This window comes from Ailuropoda melanoleuca, chromosome 1 (assembly GCF_002007445.2).
Source record: "Ailuropoda melanoleuca isolate Jingjing chromosome 1, ASM200744v2, whole genome shotgun sequence".
In the NCBI taxonomy this organism is placed as follows: domain Eukaryota; kingdom Metazoa; phylum Chordata; class Mammalia; order Carnivora; family Ursidae; genus Ailuropoda; species Ailuropoda melanoleuca.
In genome coordinates this window covers 104,583,133-104,602,126 of record NC_048218.1, presented here as the reverse complement: position 1 = coordinate 104,602,126, position 18,994 = coordinate 104,583,133, and the positions used below count along the sequence as shown (strand labels likewise).

The following is an 18,994-nucleotide window of genomic DNA, read 5'->3' as shown; positions in this document are numbered from 1 at the left end:
CTCTCTCTCTCACTCTCTCTCTCAAATCAATAAATAAAATCTTTTTTCTTTAAAAAGTTCTTATTTTAAAGATATTTAGGGGTTCTCTTTGTTAATCAGGATTTAATTTACTTAATCTTCTGATATAATCCAATGTCAATTTCCTATCAGAATTATCAACGAATTACTACTATATTGCTAGTTAAGAATTATGTCATAGTTAGGGCGCCTGGGTGGCACAGCAGTTAAGTGTCTGCCTTCGGCTCAGGGCGTGATCCTGGCGTTATGGGATCGAGCCCCACATCAGGCTCCTCTGCTAGGAGCCTGCTTCTTTCCTCTCCCACTCCCCCTGCTTGTGTTCCCTCTCTCACTGGCTGTCTCTATCTCTGTCAAACAAATAAATAAAATCTTTAAGAAAAAAAGAATTATGTCATAGTTAACAAATACCTACCTATATTATTAGTATAAAAAAACATAGCAATTATATCTAAAACGAAACACATGAGTTAACATCCATTACTTTATAGAAAAATGTGCATATCCATATTCAATGTATTGGAAGTTAAAAAATTATGTGAGTGCTCAATTTATCACTCCTTCATAAAAGCTGCTAGAAACGTGTTATAAATAACTCATAAGCTTTTTTGTGGAATTGTGATATTTGCCCCTATATCCTAAAAATAAAATGTACCTAGATCCAAGACCAGAAGAAACCTGCATATTCATTAGTATTTTTAAGTAAGCATTCAATTCAACAGTCTAATGATACCTTTTGCTCCACCTTCAAAAACTGAGCCAGTTCTTCCACAGTCAGGTGATCTTTCTTGTCACTGTAGCTTAAGAGTAACAAATAAAGGTCCCGTCTCAGGGACATCATTTTATAAAAAACACAGAATTCTTCAAATGTCAGAGTTCCCTGATTCTCATCTGTATCAGCTTCCTGAAAGGCAAAGAAAACACAAGGCAGTATGAGAGCTTGAAATAGAAAATTCGGTACTGGGACATAATATTGACTATAAAAAGGCTAGAACACATTTCACAAACGTTAAACACATTCTTTTCAAGTACACGTGGGTCAATTTAAGTTAACTATTTATTAGGCCACAAAAAACGTTTCATGTTATAAAGAATCAACCTTTGAAAAACGAATTTCTCTGATCGCAGTAAATTTATAAACCAACAAAAAAAGCTTCAAAAACAAAAGTCTGAAGACAACATAATACATTTCTAAACAGGAAATGAAACACAGAAATGAACACATGCACTACATATTAAAATTTGTGTGATGAAGTTAAAGCAATAATTAGAAGGAAATGACGTTTTCAAGGTATTAGAAAGCAAGGTAGACTGAAAACAGATAATAATTCAACTCAGAAAGCTAGAAAAAATTAGGCTAAAGAAAATATAAGGAAATAAATTATGAACAAAAGCAAAAAGCAATGAAACAGAAAACAGATCATCAAAGGGTGAGCAATTACACCGAAAGCTGATCTTTTGAAGAAACCAATGAAAAAGAAATGTTGGACAAGACGAATCATGAACAAAAGAGAAAAAGTGTTTAACGCATTATGAAAACACTAGTCTCTAACCAGCTGTAATTCAATCAAATATAATTTTAAAACATAACAGAATCTCTCTTAATTCGGCATAGGTAGCATATCGCTCTTACAGCCATCAGGATCATTGGCACCTCCTTGTTTTCCCCCCCACAGAAGTCTGAAAAATCCATCTGGACTGTTTCTAGTTGAAATTATTTGTTTCTAGTAATATTGAGCAAGAATCTTTCAACATGTATCTTCCTTTTGATTGGCTGAATTTGTCAGGAAACCCTAAAATTGTTGGGGATATGTAATGAGCAATCAGTCCATTCACAAGATCTTCATTTTAAGTGAACACAGTTGTAACTGAACCAAAACTGACAGGAAATGAATGGCATCTTGAACTGCATGGTTTTGTGATATATACACTCAGCTGTTGTGGGGTTTTAAATATAGCTTTGAAAGTCACTGTGTTCATAAAAACTTTGCTAACCTTGGGATAATTATGAGCACACATTTTAACCAATATTTAAATCATATACAGTTCCGTTGTAGAGCTGATCGCCTTCTGTCCTTTTACAGGTAGAAGAATGGTCTATAGAATGTCCACACTTGGGGCGCCTGCGTGGCTCAGCTGGTTAAGTGTCTATCTTGGCTCAGGTCATGATCCCAGAGTCCTGGGATTGAACCCCACGTCTGGCTCCCCAGTCAGCAGGGAGTCTGCTTCTCCCACTCCCTCTGCCCCCCCCAACTCGTGCTCTCGCTCTCTCTCTCCCTCACTCTACTCTCACTCTCAAATAAATAAATGAAATCTTTTTTTAAAAAAAAAAAGAAGAACCAGACTTTGGGTGTGTGAGATGCTTGTTTGTAGAGTCACTGCGTCTTAAGAAACTGGGTCTAATATTCAAATTTCTGCCATAACTTTGTCTCAAAGTATCTAACCCTAGATACAGAGAAGAAATATTTTTCAAAAATTCCTTGTAAATGCGTAAACCATTAAGAACAATAAAACTCTGACATTTAAATAATAGCATCTAGAGACTTTAAAAGTAATTATCCATAACTTAGATTATTTTTAAAAAATTTTAGTTAATTCTTCCTCTGCAACAAAAAAGTAAAGAAAATTCTAGGAAGGCTTCAATGTCCACACCAGGGATTCAGCCAGAAGAAGAATGTTCCTTTGGTCCTATGACTCCCACAAAGAGCATTTCCACAACCCTGGTAGGTACAAGGCCTACAGTGGAAATGTTCTCCAACAGGTCCGACTGCTTATCCAGGCACTTCTGGCTTGATACGTTTTTAAACCTAAGGTCAGAAAAAGAGACCCCTAATGTTTTCTTAAAACTTGTCTAAATGATTTACTTTGAATGCTAAGACATTTGACATAAATATTTCCTGGTTTGCCCTGCAAAATGCTTAGTGCATGAGAAAGAAAAGGTGTCTGAAGGGGAAACATATAGAAGTAAAAATATATCAGTATCTATGTTATCCCCTTATCTCACTTCCAGAAAGTACCCTCATATCATTATTTTTGGAGGTAGGGACTTTGCCTTCCTCTTTAAGCTTGGCCCCTCTCATTTGGTCAGAAGCTACCTCTTCAGTACAATCAGCATTTTCTGAGGAAAGGAACAGCTGGGAGTGGGGGGCTCACAACAGGACAAAAGTGAGGTGTCACAGGGAGTGCCAGGAACATAGCACACCCTTCAATACAGTTGACAGACAGTTCACTCTATTTGCGATAATACATTTCCCTTCCAAAGCCCTTCATTCCATCGCTGGGATTCCTTCTACAGCATGCATATGCCTTCCTCCTCTTTCTTTTCTCTTCTGTTGTACTCCAGTGCAATGTGACCAAGTCCCCCTCATTGCAAACCATGTCCAGCCAAGAGCTTCCCAAGGACAGGACCACGGTAAGAGGTCACAGAATGGAACCAGCCTCCACCTGCCATTCATCATCGCAACTTATCTCTCACATCATTTCTACCCTTACCGCCTCTAAGAACAAATGGTTAAAAAACAAAAGCAGCACAAAACATTAACCATCAGAAAATATCACACCCTCTGCTTATTTTTACATGTACAAAATATCACCTAATCACTTAGAATAGAAAATTATTGGGGCGCCTGAGTGGCTTAGTCGGTTACGCGTCTGCCTTCAGCCTGGGTCACGATCCCGGGGTCTTGGGATTGAGCACCACGTCGGGCTCCCTGCTCAGCAGGGAGTCTGCTTCTCCCTCTCCCTCTGTCTCCTAGCTTGTGCTCTCACTCTCTCTCCATCAAATAAATAAATAAAATATTTAAATTAAAAAAAAGAAAATTATTGCAAAACATGGATTGTGCATATGACTTCTCTCCAAATAAGAGCATTTCCTAAATCAGTATGTTGGCAATTACTAATAATCTAACATCGTCTTTGCACTCCCTCAACAGAGCTCACTTCTGCACCTTGGATGGAGGACTAGGTACCATCCCAGCTGGGGGCCACAGAGTAGGTTTGGGGCCAAGGATTTTCCTCAAGGGCTGACCAACAGGGAAAGAGCATCTCATCTAATACCAACAGGCAGTTGAATGAACTTCTGGAGAGCTCCCTAAACGGCAGGAGTGATACAGCACTTCTAAGCATCATGGATTCTAAATCTTAAACTCCTCTGAAATGAAACAGAGCCTCTCGAGGACTTCAATGAGTGCTGTTGTCTCATGTTACCTGGCCTTGATTCTGAGCCTCACAAGAGCTCTGTGAAGGAGGCGCATGAGATGTTATCACTCCCTCAAAGGTCCTTGATCGGGTTCACTCCATTATCTAAGTGCCAGGTAAAGTGCTTATAACTACTCTCTGAAAACAGCAACAGTAAAAAAGCATTTTAGGAAGTGAAACTGTGGATATGTGTTAAATTTAGGAAGCCTTTTTTTTTCCTTCATGAAACAAAACATGTCTCTTTCCATCAAAGGAAAATACAACACCGAACAGGTAATATCAACTTTCAACAAAACAAAACAGCCTTTGAAATATCCAAGTGCAACAATAACCTCCAACGTGTGTTTTACACAAGGCCAACCCAACTGTGAAAACGCACCTGAAACATTTGTCTGACTTTTCTTCGGGGCAGGTTGACATTTAGTTTGTGCATCAGTTGGTGTATCTCTTCAATATTCAGTAAGCCGTCACCATTCTTATCAGCTTCCTCAAAGGTCTGCTTCACCCACATGAAGAAAGGTCAAGAAAAACACTTTTCTCCTCAAAATAAAAACTGCTCTCTCACAGAATACTCACAAGGACATTTATCATAAATAATGGAACTTGAGGAGAAACTCCTTCGGGGAGGCCCTGCCCGCGATCCACAGGCGAGTGAGCCGCCAGGAGGGACCCCAAGCAACAGGAGAATGGGCACTTGTACGTGGTTCCCGTCACTTTGAAAGGAGAGTCAAACCATGTTCTCCTGAGAGCTGCTTTACCTCACACATTTTTATCCAGTCCGTCAAGGGATGTGATGTGACGAAACCCCAAATATACCAAATTTAGGCCTTATCGTCTTCCTCTATGACCTTTCATTTAGTATATTTTTACCTTCACAGCACCCCCCACTAGACAATGTTTTCTGTTCCCTTTTCTTGGCCCACTCCTACCTCTGAAAACTTAGACTGTGTAGTTCAATCTCCTCATTGCTCAGATGAGGATATAAAGCGAGAGGAGAAGGGAGAATTCGTTAAGGATGAATCAGGAAGAGATCCCAGATTTTGGCAACCCGGTCTAGAAGTTTGGGCTCCTATGCAGACAGTCTATCTCTAGACTCTGTTCATCTTCCTATTACTAGTTTTGAAGGTTCTTGCCTAATAGTATCAAACTTCTAACTCCAGGGCAAGCCTGATATGCTAGAGGTTACCCTAAAATGCCAGTATGATATTAGGGGGCTGAGGGTATAAAGCTGAGGTCAGACACAAAAGAGCTACATCATGTGAACTGAGGTTTTAAAAAGCCCTCAGGGGGAATGACTCTTGGGTTGTTTTACATAGTTAAGGAAGCAGAATAAAGAGTAACCAGTGGATGAACTGAAATTTTTTTTTAAATGATGATTCATAGTTGTTGGGGGTAAATTACAAAAGGCAGGAATCATGTGTATATTTAGAAAACCAAATTGAGCTTCAAAATTTGAAGGGGAAAGAAGAGTAAAGAAACAGGTGGTGGAAAGAAACCAGAAAATCAAAGGAAGGGAAAGGTATAGGTTTAAAACCAACAAATGGGAGAATGGCAGGAAGGTCAGAGAAAAGGGGAAATGGATAATATTTGCTTATCAAGCAGATGACATCAAACTGATTTTCAAAGCCAAAATATTAACAGTCCTCCCAGCGGTAACACGGTGCATTTACATTTCTTATTTGATTTAAAGTATGGTTGTGGGAGACTGTACCTCAGGAAGTAAAAGCAACCAGAAAGTCTTATTTCTTCTAAATTTATATAGAGGTCATTTTCATACTGCAAATACCTCATTTTACATTTTGTTCCCTTTACGATATTTGAAAATAACCATCCCAGTTCTTCCTAATTCAATTTCTCCTCATAGAGTTCAGGTAGGACCTCATTATACATGACACCTGGAAGTTAACAGGTGACCCAGGATGAGGGTAAAAATAACTGAAGAATCAAAAGAGTGAAACATTGGACCAATTACTAATAAGTACTTGAATGTCATTTTTCCCCTGTTTTCTGGGCACACTGTGCCCATTCCTGTCTATTTCTTTTGCCTGTGGACACTGCTCTGTGCCCAATGAGGTCTTTTGCCAGAGTTCAAAGAAGAGATGAAATGAGTCCAATAGTGATAATATTCTCATCCTTTATACTTCTTTACCAAAGCCTCTCAAAGACCTCTCCAGAGAAGAGGCAAAGACAAGCAAACCCTAAGTATGAGTATTCTGCTGATACAAACCCTAAGGGTGGGCCTGTGTCTGCAAGGCCTTCAGTGTCGACACACAAGCTGGCCTTGACAATTGGTTTAGGGGATATGGGATTGGTAAGACATAAGAAGAGGTAGAATCAGACCAAGAAATGCACACTAGTCCTGATTCTTTGTTGACCTGGCCCTGTGACAGAGGGTCACTTATGTCACTTCTTGGGCCTTCCATTTCTTCATCTACAATGTCAGTGAACACAACTAGATGACCTTGAAGTCCCTTCCAACTCTAAGATTCTATGAGGAAAAACCATTCTCTTCCAGTAACAGTACACATGGTATACGATACAATTACAGGTAACAGTATTCTAATATCTTAAAGCTATTCTTCATAATTAAGACAGGAGTGCCCAAGAAAGCTCTAAATTAATGATTCACATCATAATACAGGATAAGTTTAAGAAGAGAAACTATCATTCTGCAAAGAAAAACTGGGAGAGTCAAAACTGAATGACAAGTTATGGCCTAGAATTTTCTATCAAAAACTACAGGAAAATGTAAAGCATTGAGTGGTAGTATTTACTACAGGGGTGGGCAAACTTTTTCTGGAAAAGGCCTAGTGAATATTTTAGGATTTGTAAGCCATTAGGTCTTAGTTGCAGCTATTCGATTCTGCTCCTGTGACACGAAAGTGGCTACAGGCAGCACAGAAATTAATTGGCATGTTCCAATAAATTAATTTATTGGAACATTAATTATTAATTTATGTTCCAATAAAATTGTATTTATGGACACTGAAACTTGAATTTCATATGATTTTCATAATTTCACAAATATTCCTCCTCTTCTGACTTTTCTCAGCCACCGAAAACCAATTTCTAGATCAGGAGCACATACAAAACAGGTGATAGGCCAGATGTGCCCTATCGGCTGCAGCCTGCAGGGTTCCTGGTTCATAGTTAAGGTGTGTATACCTTCGGTTCACAACACCCACAAGGGACTGCCTAAAGTCTTCTAGAGGTAATAATTTCCCTCGCAGGGTCAAGAGATAAGGTGGGGAAATCATGGAGGATAACGGACTGATGGAGAAAAACGGTGAGGCTTTCAGACTTTATCTGAATAGGAAAGCAAAAAATTTGTCAGTCCTTACCCCTCTTTAGCAATAAAAATAGTCGCTATTATTTATAAGTGCTTAATATGTATTTAATAACAGTGTCCTAAGCATTCTGTGTATATCAACTCATTTGCTCTTCACACAACTACATAAGGCACACACTACGATTAACATCATCATCATGTGACAGACAGACTCTGAGGCAAAAGAGTATAAGTGACCTATCCAGAGTTACACAGTACACAGCAGATTTGGGGCTGAATGCCAGGTAGTGCAATGCTAGTCGGAGTCCTTAAACACAACACTATATTGCTTATAATAGATACGAGTACCGCATCTACCGCCATGAAACAGAGCCATATTGCAGAAATAACTTGAATTACATGTTACACTGGATGGATTTGTTTCATACAGCCACTTAAGATGCATTATTCTCAGAACTCATTCACAGTTGAAAGTTTCAGGCCTCTCTGAAATGTAATAATAATGAACATCCCAAAGCTGTTCTCCTCGACTAATGTAATTAAATGTATGCCCAATCAAGGATGCTATTCTGTTATTAAAATATTACCTAAAACCCTATCAAATTCTGACATATCTGTATGAGAATCGTTCCCTGGTTCAATATAACTTTCCCTATTTTCGACATGAGCTTCTTCTTTATTATTCATTAATTTCCTCTTTCCTTTTCTCTCCTCACTGACATAAGCATCTACGGTTTCTATATTTCTTGTAAAATTGTTCCCTGTGCAGTTCTAGGGTACACTTGCTTTCCAGGTAGCATATTTTCAGAACAGGAAATCCCTCTGCTGTCAACCTGGTGAATTCAAACATGAAAACTTTCTACTGCCAGTAAACATGGACAAACAAAATCAGATTCAAAAAGCAATTGAGCTAAGCTGGTGTAAATTCATATTAGAATATTGTAACTTTAGGATGTTAAATGTAATGCCCACAGTAGCCATAAAGAAAACAGCTATAAATTATACATAAAAGGACATGAGAAAGTAATTTAAAATTTCTCTACAAAAAAAAAATCAACTAAACAAAAAAAGTAATGCAGGAAACAAGAGGGGAAAAAAGCTATAAGGCATATAGAAAGCAAATAGCACAATGATAAAAGTAAGTCCCTCGTTATCAGTAAGTACTTTAAATGTAAATGGATTAAACTATCCAATCAAAAGACAGAGACTGGCAGAATGGATAAAAACACAAGACCCAACTATAAGAGACTAAATTAAGATCCAAAAAACGTGGACAGATTGAGAGTGAAATGATGGAAAAATATATTCCATGTAAATAGTTACTAAAAGAGAAGAGGTGGCTCTAATATCAGACCAAATAAACTTTAAATCAAAAAAAGTTTTTAAGAGATAAATAGGGACATTGTATATTGATAAAAGAGTCAAAGATATACAATTATAACAATGACACATCTGATGACAAATCAAAATATATGCAACAAAAACTAACAGAATTGAAGGGAGATGTAGACAGTTCTACATAATAGCTGGAGAATTCAATACCCCACTCACAATATGGATAGAACAACCCGATGGAAGATAAGGAAACAGAGAATATAAACAACACAATAAACCAATTAGATCTAACAGGCATGAACAGAACACTCTAACCAAAAACAGCATACACATTCTTCTCAAGTGCAGATGGAACATTTTCCAGGATAGATCATATTTTAGGCCATAAATTAAGCCTCCAACTTTAAAACATAGATATCATTCAAAGTATCTTCTTTGACCACAATGGGATGAAGTTAGAAACTAATAAGAAGGAAAACTAGAAAATTCACAAAATTATGGAAATAAAACAACACACTTTTAAACAACCAATGGATCAAAGAAGAAATTATAAAGGAAATTGGAAAACATGTAAAGATGAACAAAAATGAAACACAACATACTAAACTTATACAATGAGAGCAGTGCTAAAGGGGAGATTTACAGCTATAAATGCTTCCATTCAAACAAAAAGAAAGAGAGTACACCTGAGGCTAATAGAACATTGCATGTCAACTATACTTTGATTAAAAAATAAATAATTTTTTAAAATAATGACTAAAAATAAAATTCAGGAAAGATCTCAAATTAACCATCAACTTTACAACTTAAAGAACTAGAAAAAAGAAGACAAACTAAATCCAAAGCCAGCAGAAAAGGAAGAAAATGAGAAAGATTAGAGGAAAGAGCAATGAAATAAAGATAGAAAAACAACAGAGAAAAATCAATGAAACCAAAAGTAGGTTCTTTGAAAACATCAACAGCATTAACAAACCTTTAGCTAGCTGGATTAACAAAAAAAGACAAAGGATTCAAATTACTAAAATCAAAAACAAAAGTGAGTACATTACTACCAATTCTACAGAAATAAAAAGGATTTTAAGAGAGTGCTATGAAAAATCGCATGCTAACAAACGGGATAATCTAAATGAAATGGACAAATCCGAGAAACACAAAACCTCCAGAAACTAAATCACAAAGAAAATAAAATGTGAATAGATCTATAACCAGTAAGAAGCTTGAATCAGTAACCAAAAATCTCGTAACAAAGAAAACTCAATATTTGATACTCAAACTGGATAGTTCCACTGAATTCTACCAAACATTAAAAGAACTAACACCAACCCTTCTCAAAAAATTGAAAAGGGAACACTTCCTAACTCATTCTATGAGGCCAGCATTACCCTGATACCAAACCCAGACAAAGATACACAAGAAAAAAAAAGGAGGGGGGGTGCCTGGGTGGCTGAGTCAGTCAAGTGCCTGCCTTTGGCTCATGTCATGATCCCAGGGTCCTGGAATCAAGCCCCGCATGGGCTCCCTGCTCGGTGGGAAGTCTGCTTCTCACTCTGCTTCTCCCCGCCCCCAGTCCTGCTTGTGCTCTCTCACACTCTTTCTTAAATAAATAAAATCTTTAAAAAAAAAAGTAGTGCAAAAATCCTCAGTGAGAATACTTGCAAATAAAATTCAGCAGTATATTAAAAGAATTATACACTTTGACCAAGTGGGATTTATTCCTGGAATACACAGATGGTTCAACATATGAGAATAGATCAGTGTATTATACCACATCAACATAATGAAAGCAGAAAACCACGTGATCACCTCAACTGATGCAGAAAAGCATCTGACAAAATTCAACACCTTTTTATGATAAAAACACTCAACACAATAATAATAAAAGAAAACTGCCTCCACACAATAAAAGCCACATATAAAAAAACAGAGTACATATCATATTCGATAGTGAAAGACTGAAAACTTTTTCTCTATAATCAGGAACAAGGCAAGGGTGCCAGCTTTCACCACGTTTACTCAACACAGTACTAAGTTTTAGCTAGAGCAATTACGAAGGGAGGGAGGAAGGAAGGAAGGAAAGGGGGGAAGGAGAGAGAGAGGGAGGGAGGAAAAGGCATCTAAATTATAAAGAAGTAAAATTATCTGTTTGCAGATGATATGATCTTATATACAGAAAATCTTAAAGACTCCTTTAAAAAGCTGTTAGAATAGGGGTGCCTGGGTGGCGCAGTCGTTAAGTGTCTGCCTTCAGCTCAGGGTGTGATCCCAGCATTCTGGGATCGAGCCCCACATCAGACTCCTCCGCTGGGAGCCTGCTTCTTCCTCTCCCACTCCCCCTGCTTGTGTTCTCTCTCACTGGCTGTCTCTCTCTTTGTCAAATAAATAAATAAAATCTTTACCAAAAAAAACTGTTAGAATAAATGAATTCAGCAAAGTAGCAGGACACGAAGTCAACACACAAAAATTGGCTGCATTTCTATATATGAGTATTAACAATCTGAGAAGGAATTACAAAAACAATTCCATTTCCAATCTCATCAAAATAACAAAATACTTAGGAATTAATAAAAGAGGTCAAAAACTTGCACAACGACAACTACAGAACGTTGCTGAGAGAAATTAAAGAAGACATAACTAAATGAAATCCACATTCATGGATTGGAAGACAATTTAGTTAAAATGTCATTATTACCCAAAGCAATCTACAGATTCAATGCAATTTCTGCCCAAATCCCTATGACGTTATCTGTGGAAATAGAAAAATCCATCCTAAAATTCATATGGAATATCAAGGAACTCTGAATAGCCAAAGCATCTTCAAAAAGAACAAAATTGGAAGACTCACACTTCCTGATTTCAAAACTTATCTCGAAGCCACAGCAATCAAAACAGTGTTGTATTAGCGTGAAGACAAACATAAACCAATAGGACAAAATAGCCCAGAAATAAACCCTCATATCTATGGTCAAATGATTTTTGACAAGGCCGCCAAGACCATTTTATGAAAAAAAGTCTTTTCCACTGATGGGCCTGGAAAACTTGGATATCGACATGCCAAAGAATGAAGTTGGACCACTACCTAATACCATCCACAAAAATTAATTCAAATGTATCAAGGACATAAAAGTAAGACCTAAAACAATAAAACTCTTAACAGAAAACAGAATAAAATCTTCACACCATAGGATTTGGGTAGGACACTAAAGCACAGGTGACAAAAGAAAAAACAAATTGTACTTCATGAAAATTTAAAAATATTGTGCACCAAGGATACTATCAATAAGGTAAAAAGACCAAAAGACTGGAAGAAAGCATTTGCAAATCGTGTAACTAATAAGGGATTAATATACCAAACTCTTAAAATTCAACCACAGAAAAACAGACAACCCAATTCAAAAATGGGTCAGGAGAGAGAAGGGTGTGCGTCAAATTGTTAACATCAGTAATCTTGGAGGAGATGGTGCAAAATTCATAGACAGGGATAAAGATGATTGATCTTTTCTTTATGCCGCTCTGTATTCTTTCAGCTTACTGCAATGAGCATGCATTTCTCACATAACCAGAAAGATCTAATAAAGGGGTAAATTTTGCCACCATTTAGAAAAAACAATATGCCCATTGCTCTCACTGGTCCTCTTCAGGGCTTATGAAAGGCATTTATATAAGTGGCTAAAAGCTCTGGAACATTTTGAACTTGTCCTAGTTAACCAGGTGAGGTTAGCAACCTCTAGAATTGATTGTCTTGCCCCTACAACAATTTTCCTTCCTTCTTCCTTGTTGAAGAACCTCGGTTTCGCTCAGGTATCCAAGACCCATGTGCTCCAATGGAGGCAGAAGGTAAATCTTGATGGGCCTTAGTACAGCCATCCCCAAAGTATAATCCAAAGGGTCCCGATAACCATGAGGTCCCCCCCTTTTCCAACTATTTATCTGTGTGAGGCTAAATTTCCTCATACATTTCCACCAAAACAATACAACATATAGATTGAATGCAGAAGCAGNAAAGCTCTGGAACATTTTGAACTTGTCCTAGTTAACCAGGTGAGGTTAGCAACCTCTAGAATTGATTGTCTTGCCCCTACAACAATTTTCCTTCCTTCTTCCTTGTTGAAGAACCTCGGTTTCGCTCAGGTATCCAAGACCCATGTGCTCCAATGGAGGCAGAAGGTAAATCTTGATGGGCCTTAGTACAGCCATCCCCAAAGTATAATCCAAAGGGTCCCGATAACCATGAGGTCCCCCCCTTTTCCAACTGTCTGTGTGAGGCTAAATTTCCTCATACATTTCCACCAAAACAATACAACATATAGATTGAATGCAGAAGCAGATAGGAAAATACATGTGTTCTATTCAGACAGACATTAAAGAGACTTGTAAAAGAGGAAAGCAACACTACTCTTTCTCATTAATTTGTTTTGAAAAATAGTTTTCATAAAAATATGTTCACATGTCAGTTTATTATAATTTTAAGTGAATTAACAAATATTTCTTTTAATTCTCAGATTTCATTTCTAATACGACAGTATCAATAGATGAAACCCACATAAACAAAAACTTGTTTCTAAGAATGCAAGAGTCCCAAGCTCCAATTATGTTCATTGCTTTCTCTTGCTGAAGACTGTTTTAGGAATGGGTCTATAACAGCAATTCTGGCCAATGATGAGATTTAGTCTTTAGCGCGGGGCGGGGCGGGGGGCTGGGAAAATTTGCTTTGCTCTTAAAGAAAAGGTTTGTGAGAAGAAACTATGATCCCTCGGAGCAGGGCTGTGTTTGGAGCTGGTACCCGAAGGAGTTACACCTCTGTCTGACCAAGGGGCAGCACTGAAGGACCACACCCACAGGCTGAGCCTGGCAGAACCCAGGTCTCCGAGGACATCACTGAGCCGCTGATTAACCAACCCTTGAACGGCCCCATCTCACAACTTCTGTTCATGAAAAATGAATATTCTTTTAGTTCGGGACCCTGTTAGTGCGGTTCCGGGGCTTATACCAGAAAGAAATTTTATTCAGTATTTTTGTTTGTTTTTTTACCAGATGTTAAGGAGTTAAGAACTAAATTAACAGAACAAAGCACAGAAAGTTAGTCTCTATGTTTGTGTTTTGTTCACTTATGAATCCCAGGTGCATTTATCTGCATGCTGCGAATACTGATGAAAACATCATGGCTCATCAGCTCAGACCTTCACACTGTCAAAATTCCTTTCATGGGCTGAATATTTCCACTCTGCTCAAACAATACTCTGGGTGAGGAATTATAACTAGAGCAGCACAAATTTATCACTACTCTGGGGGAAAAAATTAGGGCATCCATTCCAATGACAGCAAGGAAGCAGTCCTATTCCCTTCACAGACAGAGGCGCATGTATTTTAAGACCATTCAAAATGTGAAAAAAGGGGCACCTGGGTGGCTCAGGTCATGATCCCAGGGTCCTGGGATCGAGTCCAACGTCAGGCTCCCTGCTCAGCGGGGAGCCTGCTTCCCCCTCTGCCTGCTGCTCCCCCTGCTTGCGCTCTCTTTCTCTCTCAAAAATAAATAAACAAAATCTTTAAAAGGAAAATCTGAAAAAGGGAACCAAAGTAGTCAACAACTCTATAGCCTTCACTTTACAGATAAGGAAACTGAGGCCCGAAAGGCCATGTTACATGACCAGCTCAATATCTGCAGAAGAGGTACCTTCAGACCAAGTATGTTAACGATTTATCTTGTCACTACTACAGACCTCAGGAATGGGCTTCATCAGGGAGACTCAGATGAATCCCTAGTCTCTTGAACAATTTAGAGAAGGTAAATGGTATGAAGTAAAAAATAAGTTCCCCTTCCATATCAACCAGTTTCCAAACTATAAATTAAAAAGAGAGAGAAAAAGCAGGAAGGAGCTTAATACCTCGTATGTAATTAGAACTCAAAAAATATTTGTTAAACTAAACTGATTTGATCACAAAGCAGGATTTTCTCTAACCCAAATAGACACCTCCCCAGCTACCTCATCTCTCTTAGGAAACTTTAGGCTGCATTTGGAGACCTCTCAGATTGTGGAGCTAAATTCAATCTCCTCCCAAGAAGCCTGTGCCTGAGTCCCCGCAAGCTTGTTTCTCTATGTTCTATGCATTCACGTACTTGGGGTGAGAGGGAGGAGGGGCAGAAAGGTGCTAACGGTAAAGAAAGAGAAAGAAAGGAATGCAGCTTTAAGCCTCAGAATTATAGGAAAAAATAAAACACAGTCTAATACACACACACACACACACAGAGCTCAAAATTAACATTNCACACACACACAGCTCAAAATTAACATTCTAGGGAGGATATTGGTTGTGCGTCCTCTGCCGCTTGGCAAGGGAATCTTCATCACTGATGCCAGCCATCAGGTACTTGAGGCCTGTGATCCAGGTGCGGGCCTCCTCGGGGTTGGAGGTGATGAGATCCAGAGACTCCATGTGATTGCCATGGTAGATGGTGAAGCAGCAGCTGGGATCAAAGTGCCCTTCAGCTTGTCTGTGGAATATTTCAGACTGCCGACCTTCGGTGACTTTGTAAATGGAGTCAATAAGTACTGAGAGGAGAGTAAAACATGCAGTTACATGGCAGGTGAAGACATGTATAATGGGTTAAGAAAAAAAGAGCAAAATCATTTTAAATTTTAAAAATAAGTAAGAACAGGGACGCCTGGGTGGCTCAGTCAGTTGAGCATCTGACTCTTGGTCTCGGCTCAGGTTATGATCTCAGGCGTCATAAGATCGAGCCCCACAGTGGGCTCCGCGCTCAGCAGGGAATCTCTGCCCACAGCGTTTTGCCCTCTGCTGCGCCCCACACTCGCACACACTCTCCCTCTCTCTCTCAAATAGATATATAAATCTTTAAAAAAAAAAGGGAACAAATTCACTCTCTGTGAATTGTGGTATTAAGTTCAAATGTGAAATACAAGCCCTATCATTTCCTGCTAGGAAACTTCTCCACCCTGGGCAGCCTGGACAATGCCTTCCCAGGCACTGAGCTGGACATGTTGAAATTTATGATAGGAAGAGCGATATACACATCAGGGCAAAAAGACTGGTAAAAAGGAGACTATGAATATACCAAATTTATAGCTTACATATTTGCACGGGGAAAACATACAAAGACCTAGAACCAACTTTGGAGTTATGCATAAGACGACAGTTAAAAATTGGAAGGGAAAAAACGTTTGGTAGTAACTGAGTAGCTAGCTAAATGTGATTGGCATTTCCAGAAAGAACACTAGGATGGTGAAGGTCGAGCAGGGCTTAGAGAGGTAGAGAGGAATAAGGTGCTATCCCAGAAGAAAAAGCATAAAATACAGAAACATGAGGTCCACTCCAGGGATGTTAAATAGGCCACTTATGCGAGACTGGAAAGCTCAATAGAGAGAGTGATGGGAGAGAAATCTGGAAAGGTAGGTAGAGGCTAGATCACAGAGAGCCTGGAATAAGAGACCAGAGAGGAGCATCACTGAAGTGATGGAACAACACTGCAGATTTGGATCAGAGAAGCACCAGCAGGGATGATTCCTTTAGATTAAAATAGTACCTTTTTATTTGTTTGCTTGCTTGTTTTTAAGCATGAATCAGAAGTGTTGCAATCTTATTGATTACCTCTATACATCATCTTCTCCTCCACTCTGCCTTCCTGGCAATTTTTACCATGATTTTCTTCTGGTATCTACTCATTCCCCAAATGATTCACAGAGAAACAAGCCAAGGCCCACCCAGGGCAAGTTTTGGTGAGTCTAAGCCATTGGGGTGGCCCCATTCCTATTCTTATGATTGACTTGGTGTGGGAATATAATTCAGTTCTTACCAAGGAGACATGGGGCAGTCTGCTTTGAGAGAAAATTCTGGAAAGGGGTTCCTCTCTCCTAAAAAGGAAGCACCATGTTGCTGCTGTCTTGACTACAGGCCAACACACAAGGGACTAAGCCAAGAGCCCTCAGGAAAACCAAACTAGAGACTCAATGTCCCACACCTGGATCTACCAATCTCTGAGTTTCTTGTTATGTGACATGATATATTTATTTTTCATGTAAGTCTAATTTAGTCAAAGTCTTCTGCTGCTTGAAGATGAAAGCATCTTAACAGACAAAAGCAGAAGAAACTAGCAAAATGAAGATTGGTTAGGAGACCTCAGAAAGGTGAAAAGACCATAGACCAGGAGGTTCCATAACAACAGGAAGGAAGGAGACGAGAGCCATTACACAGGACCCCACACCAAGTTCGTGCTGAATGTACGAAGTGTGGGAGAGAGACTTTAAGTAGGGGTCAGATCAAAGCTATTTTACTTGATTATCATTACAAGTCAACTCACTAATCAGATAGCTGTGCTCAGAATATGGCAATACACTTTTAAGTCCATTGGATTTATAATATCCTTCACCTTTTATAAAAAAATAAATAAATAAAAGGCCTCAGGCTATAAAACCTCATATCCTGACTAAAAAAAAAAAAATCACGTCTCCACCGCAGGGGAAATATTAACATTTACAGGATTCATGGACAAGAAATCTTTTATGGATTGAAGTTCCCAAGGAATTAAAAAGGCAAAAAGGGCCATTACTTATTCAGCCTGTCCTCATGCTTTAGCAACTGACCCCAAAACTTACAAAAATATCAAGGTTTCATAGATCTGAAGCTTCCACAGAGCCCAGCAAATATAACCCACGTGTTACTGTATCAAGGCAAGCAAAGAATTCAAAGGTTGGTCTTACTTTTTGCCTTCTCACTCTTCCTAGAGGGTCTCCATCGGAGGCGGGTCCGATGCTCATCCAGGTAGAAGAGCCGGACTAGCCCTTTGGTCCCACGTTTCAGTTTGATCATCTGTGTCCCGGACTGCATCACACTCATGCATCTTTCAACTGCAAAAGAGATTAGAGCACGTTCAGCTGTTACACAGTACACATGCAGACTGATGTTCAAAAAATCTACTGTTGGGGCGCCTGGGTGGCTCAGTCGTTAAGCATCTGCCTTCGGCCCAGGGCGTGATCCCAGGGTCCTGGGATCGAGCCCCGCATCAGGCTCCCTGCTCCGCTGGGAGTCTGCTTCTTCCTCTCCCACTCTGCCTGCTTGTGTTCCCTCTCTCGCTGGCTGTGTATCTGTCAAATACATAAATAAAATTTAAAAAAAAAAAAAAAGAAAAAATCTACTGTCAAATAAAACCTCGGATTCACCCCCAAAGATTCTAAGGACCAGAAGACAAAGTTGGGAAAGGTAATCTGGAAAGAGTCATTGAGGTACTGATTCACCAGTCTTAAGCCAGTAAAAAGCCTTCCTGAGTGAAATAAAATTCTACTTCCAGATAAACACTGCATTAATGTTACAAAGGGCCATCTTTTGTTCTAACTGGCAACATACTTTTTGGTATGAGATTGATCATTCGATGCTTGGATTTATGTTCAGAAAGCATTTCTCAGACTTCATAGTAAATCTTTTGAATTTTTATAAGGTCAGTTATAAGAACATCTTATGATAATCCTTTAAAATGCAGTCAACAAAAACAAGATTGACAAAATGTTAACAAGTTTTGAAGTTAGATAATGGTTACTTATGGGTTCAAATTATTATATTTTTGTATATATTTGAAAATAGAATAAATACAAAAATATTTAAATATATATGAAAATATCATTTTTTAAATGTGATCAGAAAAAAAATCACTTTTTCACAATTCAACATAAAACATTTGTTGATTAATGAAATAAACTGCTAAGATTTTCCACCTAGAAGAATAACTTAGTGATTGAACTCAGGTAAGGTCCAAATCTCTCATTGTCCAAGTTAAAACTATCATTTACATTCCCTCTGCTTTGGGATGAACCTTGTTAGAAGTGGGCATCTGTTAGTGTTGCCTATTTCCCCTTCTTTGGTAACTGGAAATACTCCTTTCCCATTTCACGGGTTTTTGGTGGCCTATTAATCATCCCAACTAAGAAATGGGCACCTGACTGACTTAGCTAAGAGCAAATGTGACTCCCTTCCAAAGAACACAAATCCTGAGCTGAGCATGGAAAGGAAACAGAACGGAGCCATTTCAATGGCCAAAACTTGGCCTGGCCACCGAAGATTTCATAGTTGTTACGGTTATTCTTGGCGCTGACATTTTCCCCTCGATTCTACAAGTTATTCAATAATCTTCCAATTACTTTCTTATTATAT

At 38.7% G+C, this 18,994-nt stretch overlaps 1 protein-coding gene across 9 annotated transcripts in view; it reads right to left on the bottom strand.

Moving 5' to 3' along the window:
* The window catches only part of PLCH1 (phospholipase C eta 1), a 209,147-nt gene that overhangs the window by 70,981 nt on the left and 119,172 nt on the right, over positions 1-18,994 (bottom strand). For all 9 annotated transcript variants that reach the window (XM_034664135.1, XM_034664133.1, XM_034664151.1 and 6 more), the window contains 4 exons: positions 17,551-17,697; positions 15,141-15,384; positions 4,592-4,721; positions 749-919 (listed from right to left, as the gene is read on the bottom strand). In XM_034664135.1, the coding sequence (XP_034520026.1) occupies positions 749-919; positions 4,592-4,721; positions 15,141-15,384; positions 17,551-17,697 (692 nt within the window). The remainder of the gene's footprint in view (positions 1-748; positions 920-4,591; positions 4,722-15,140; positions 15,385-17,550; positions 17,698-18,994) is intronic.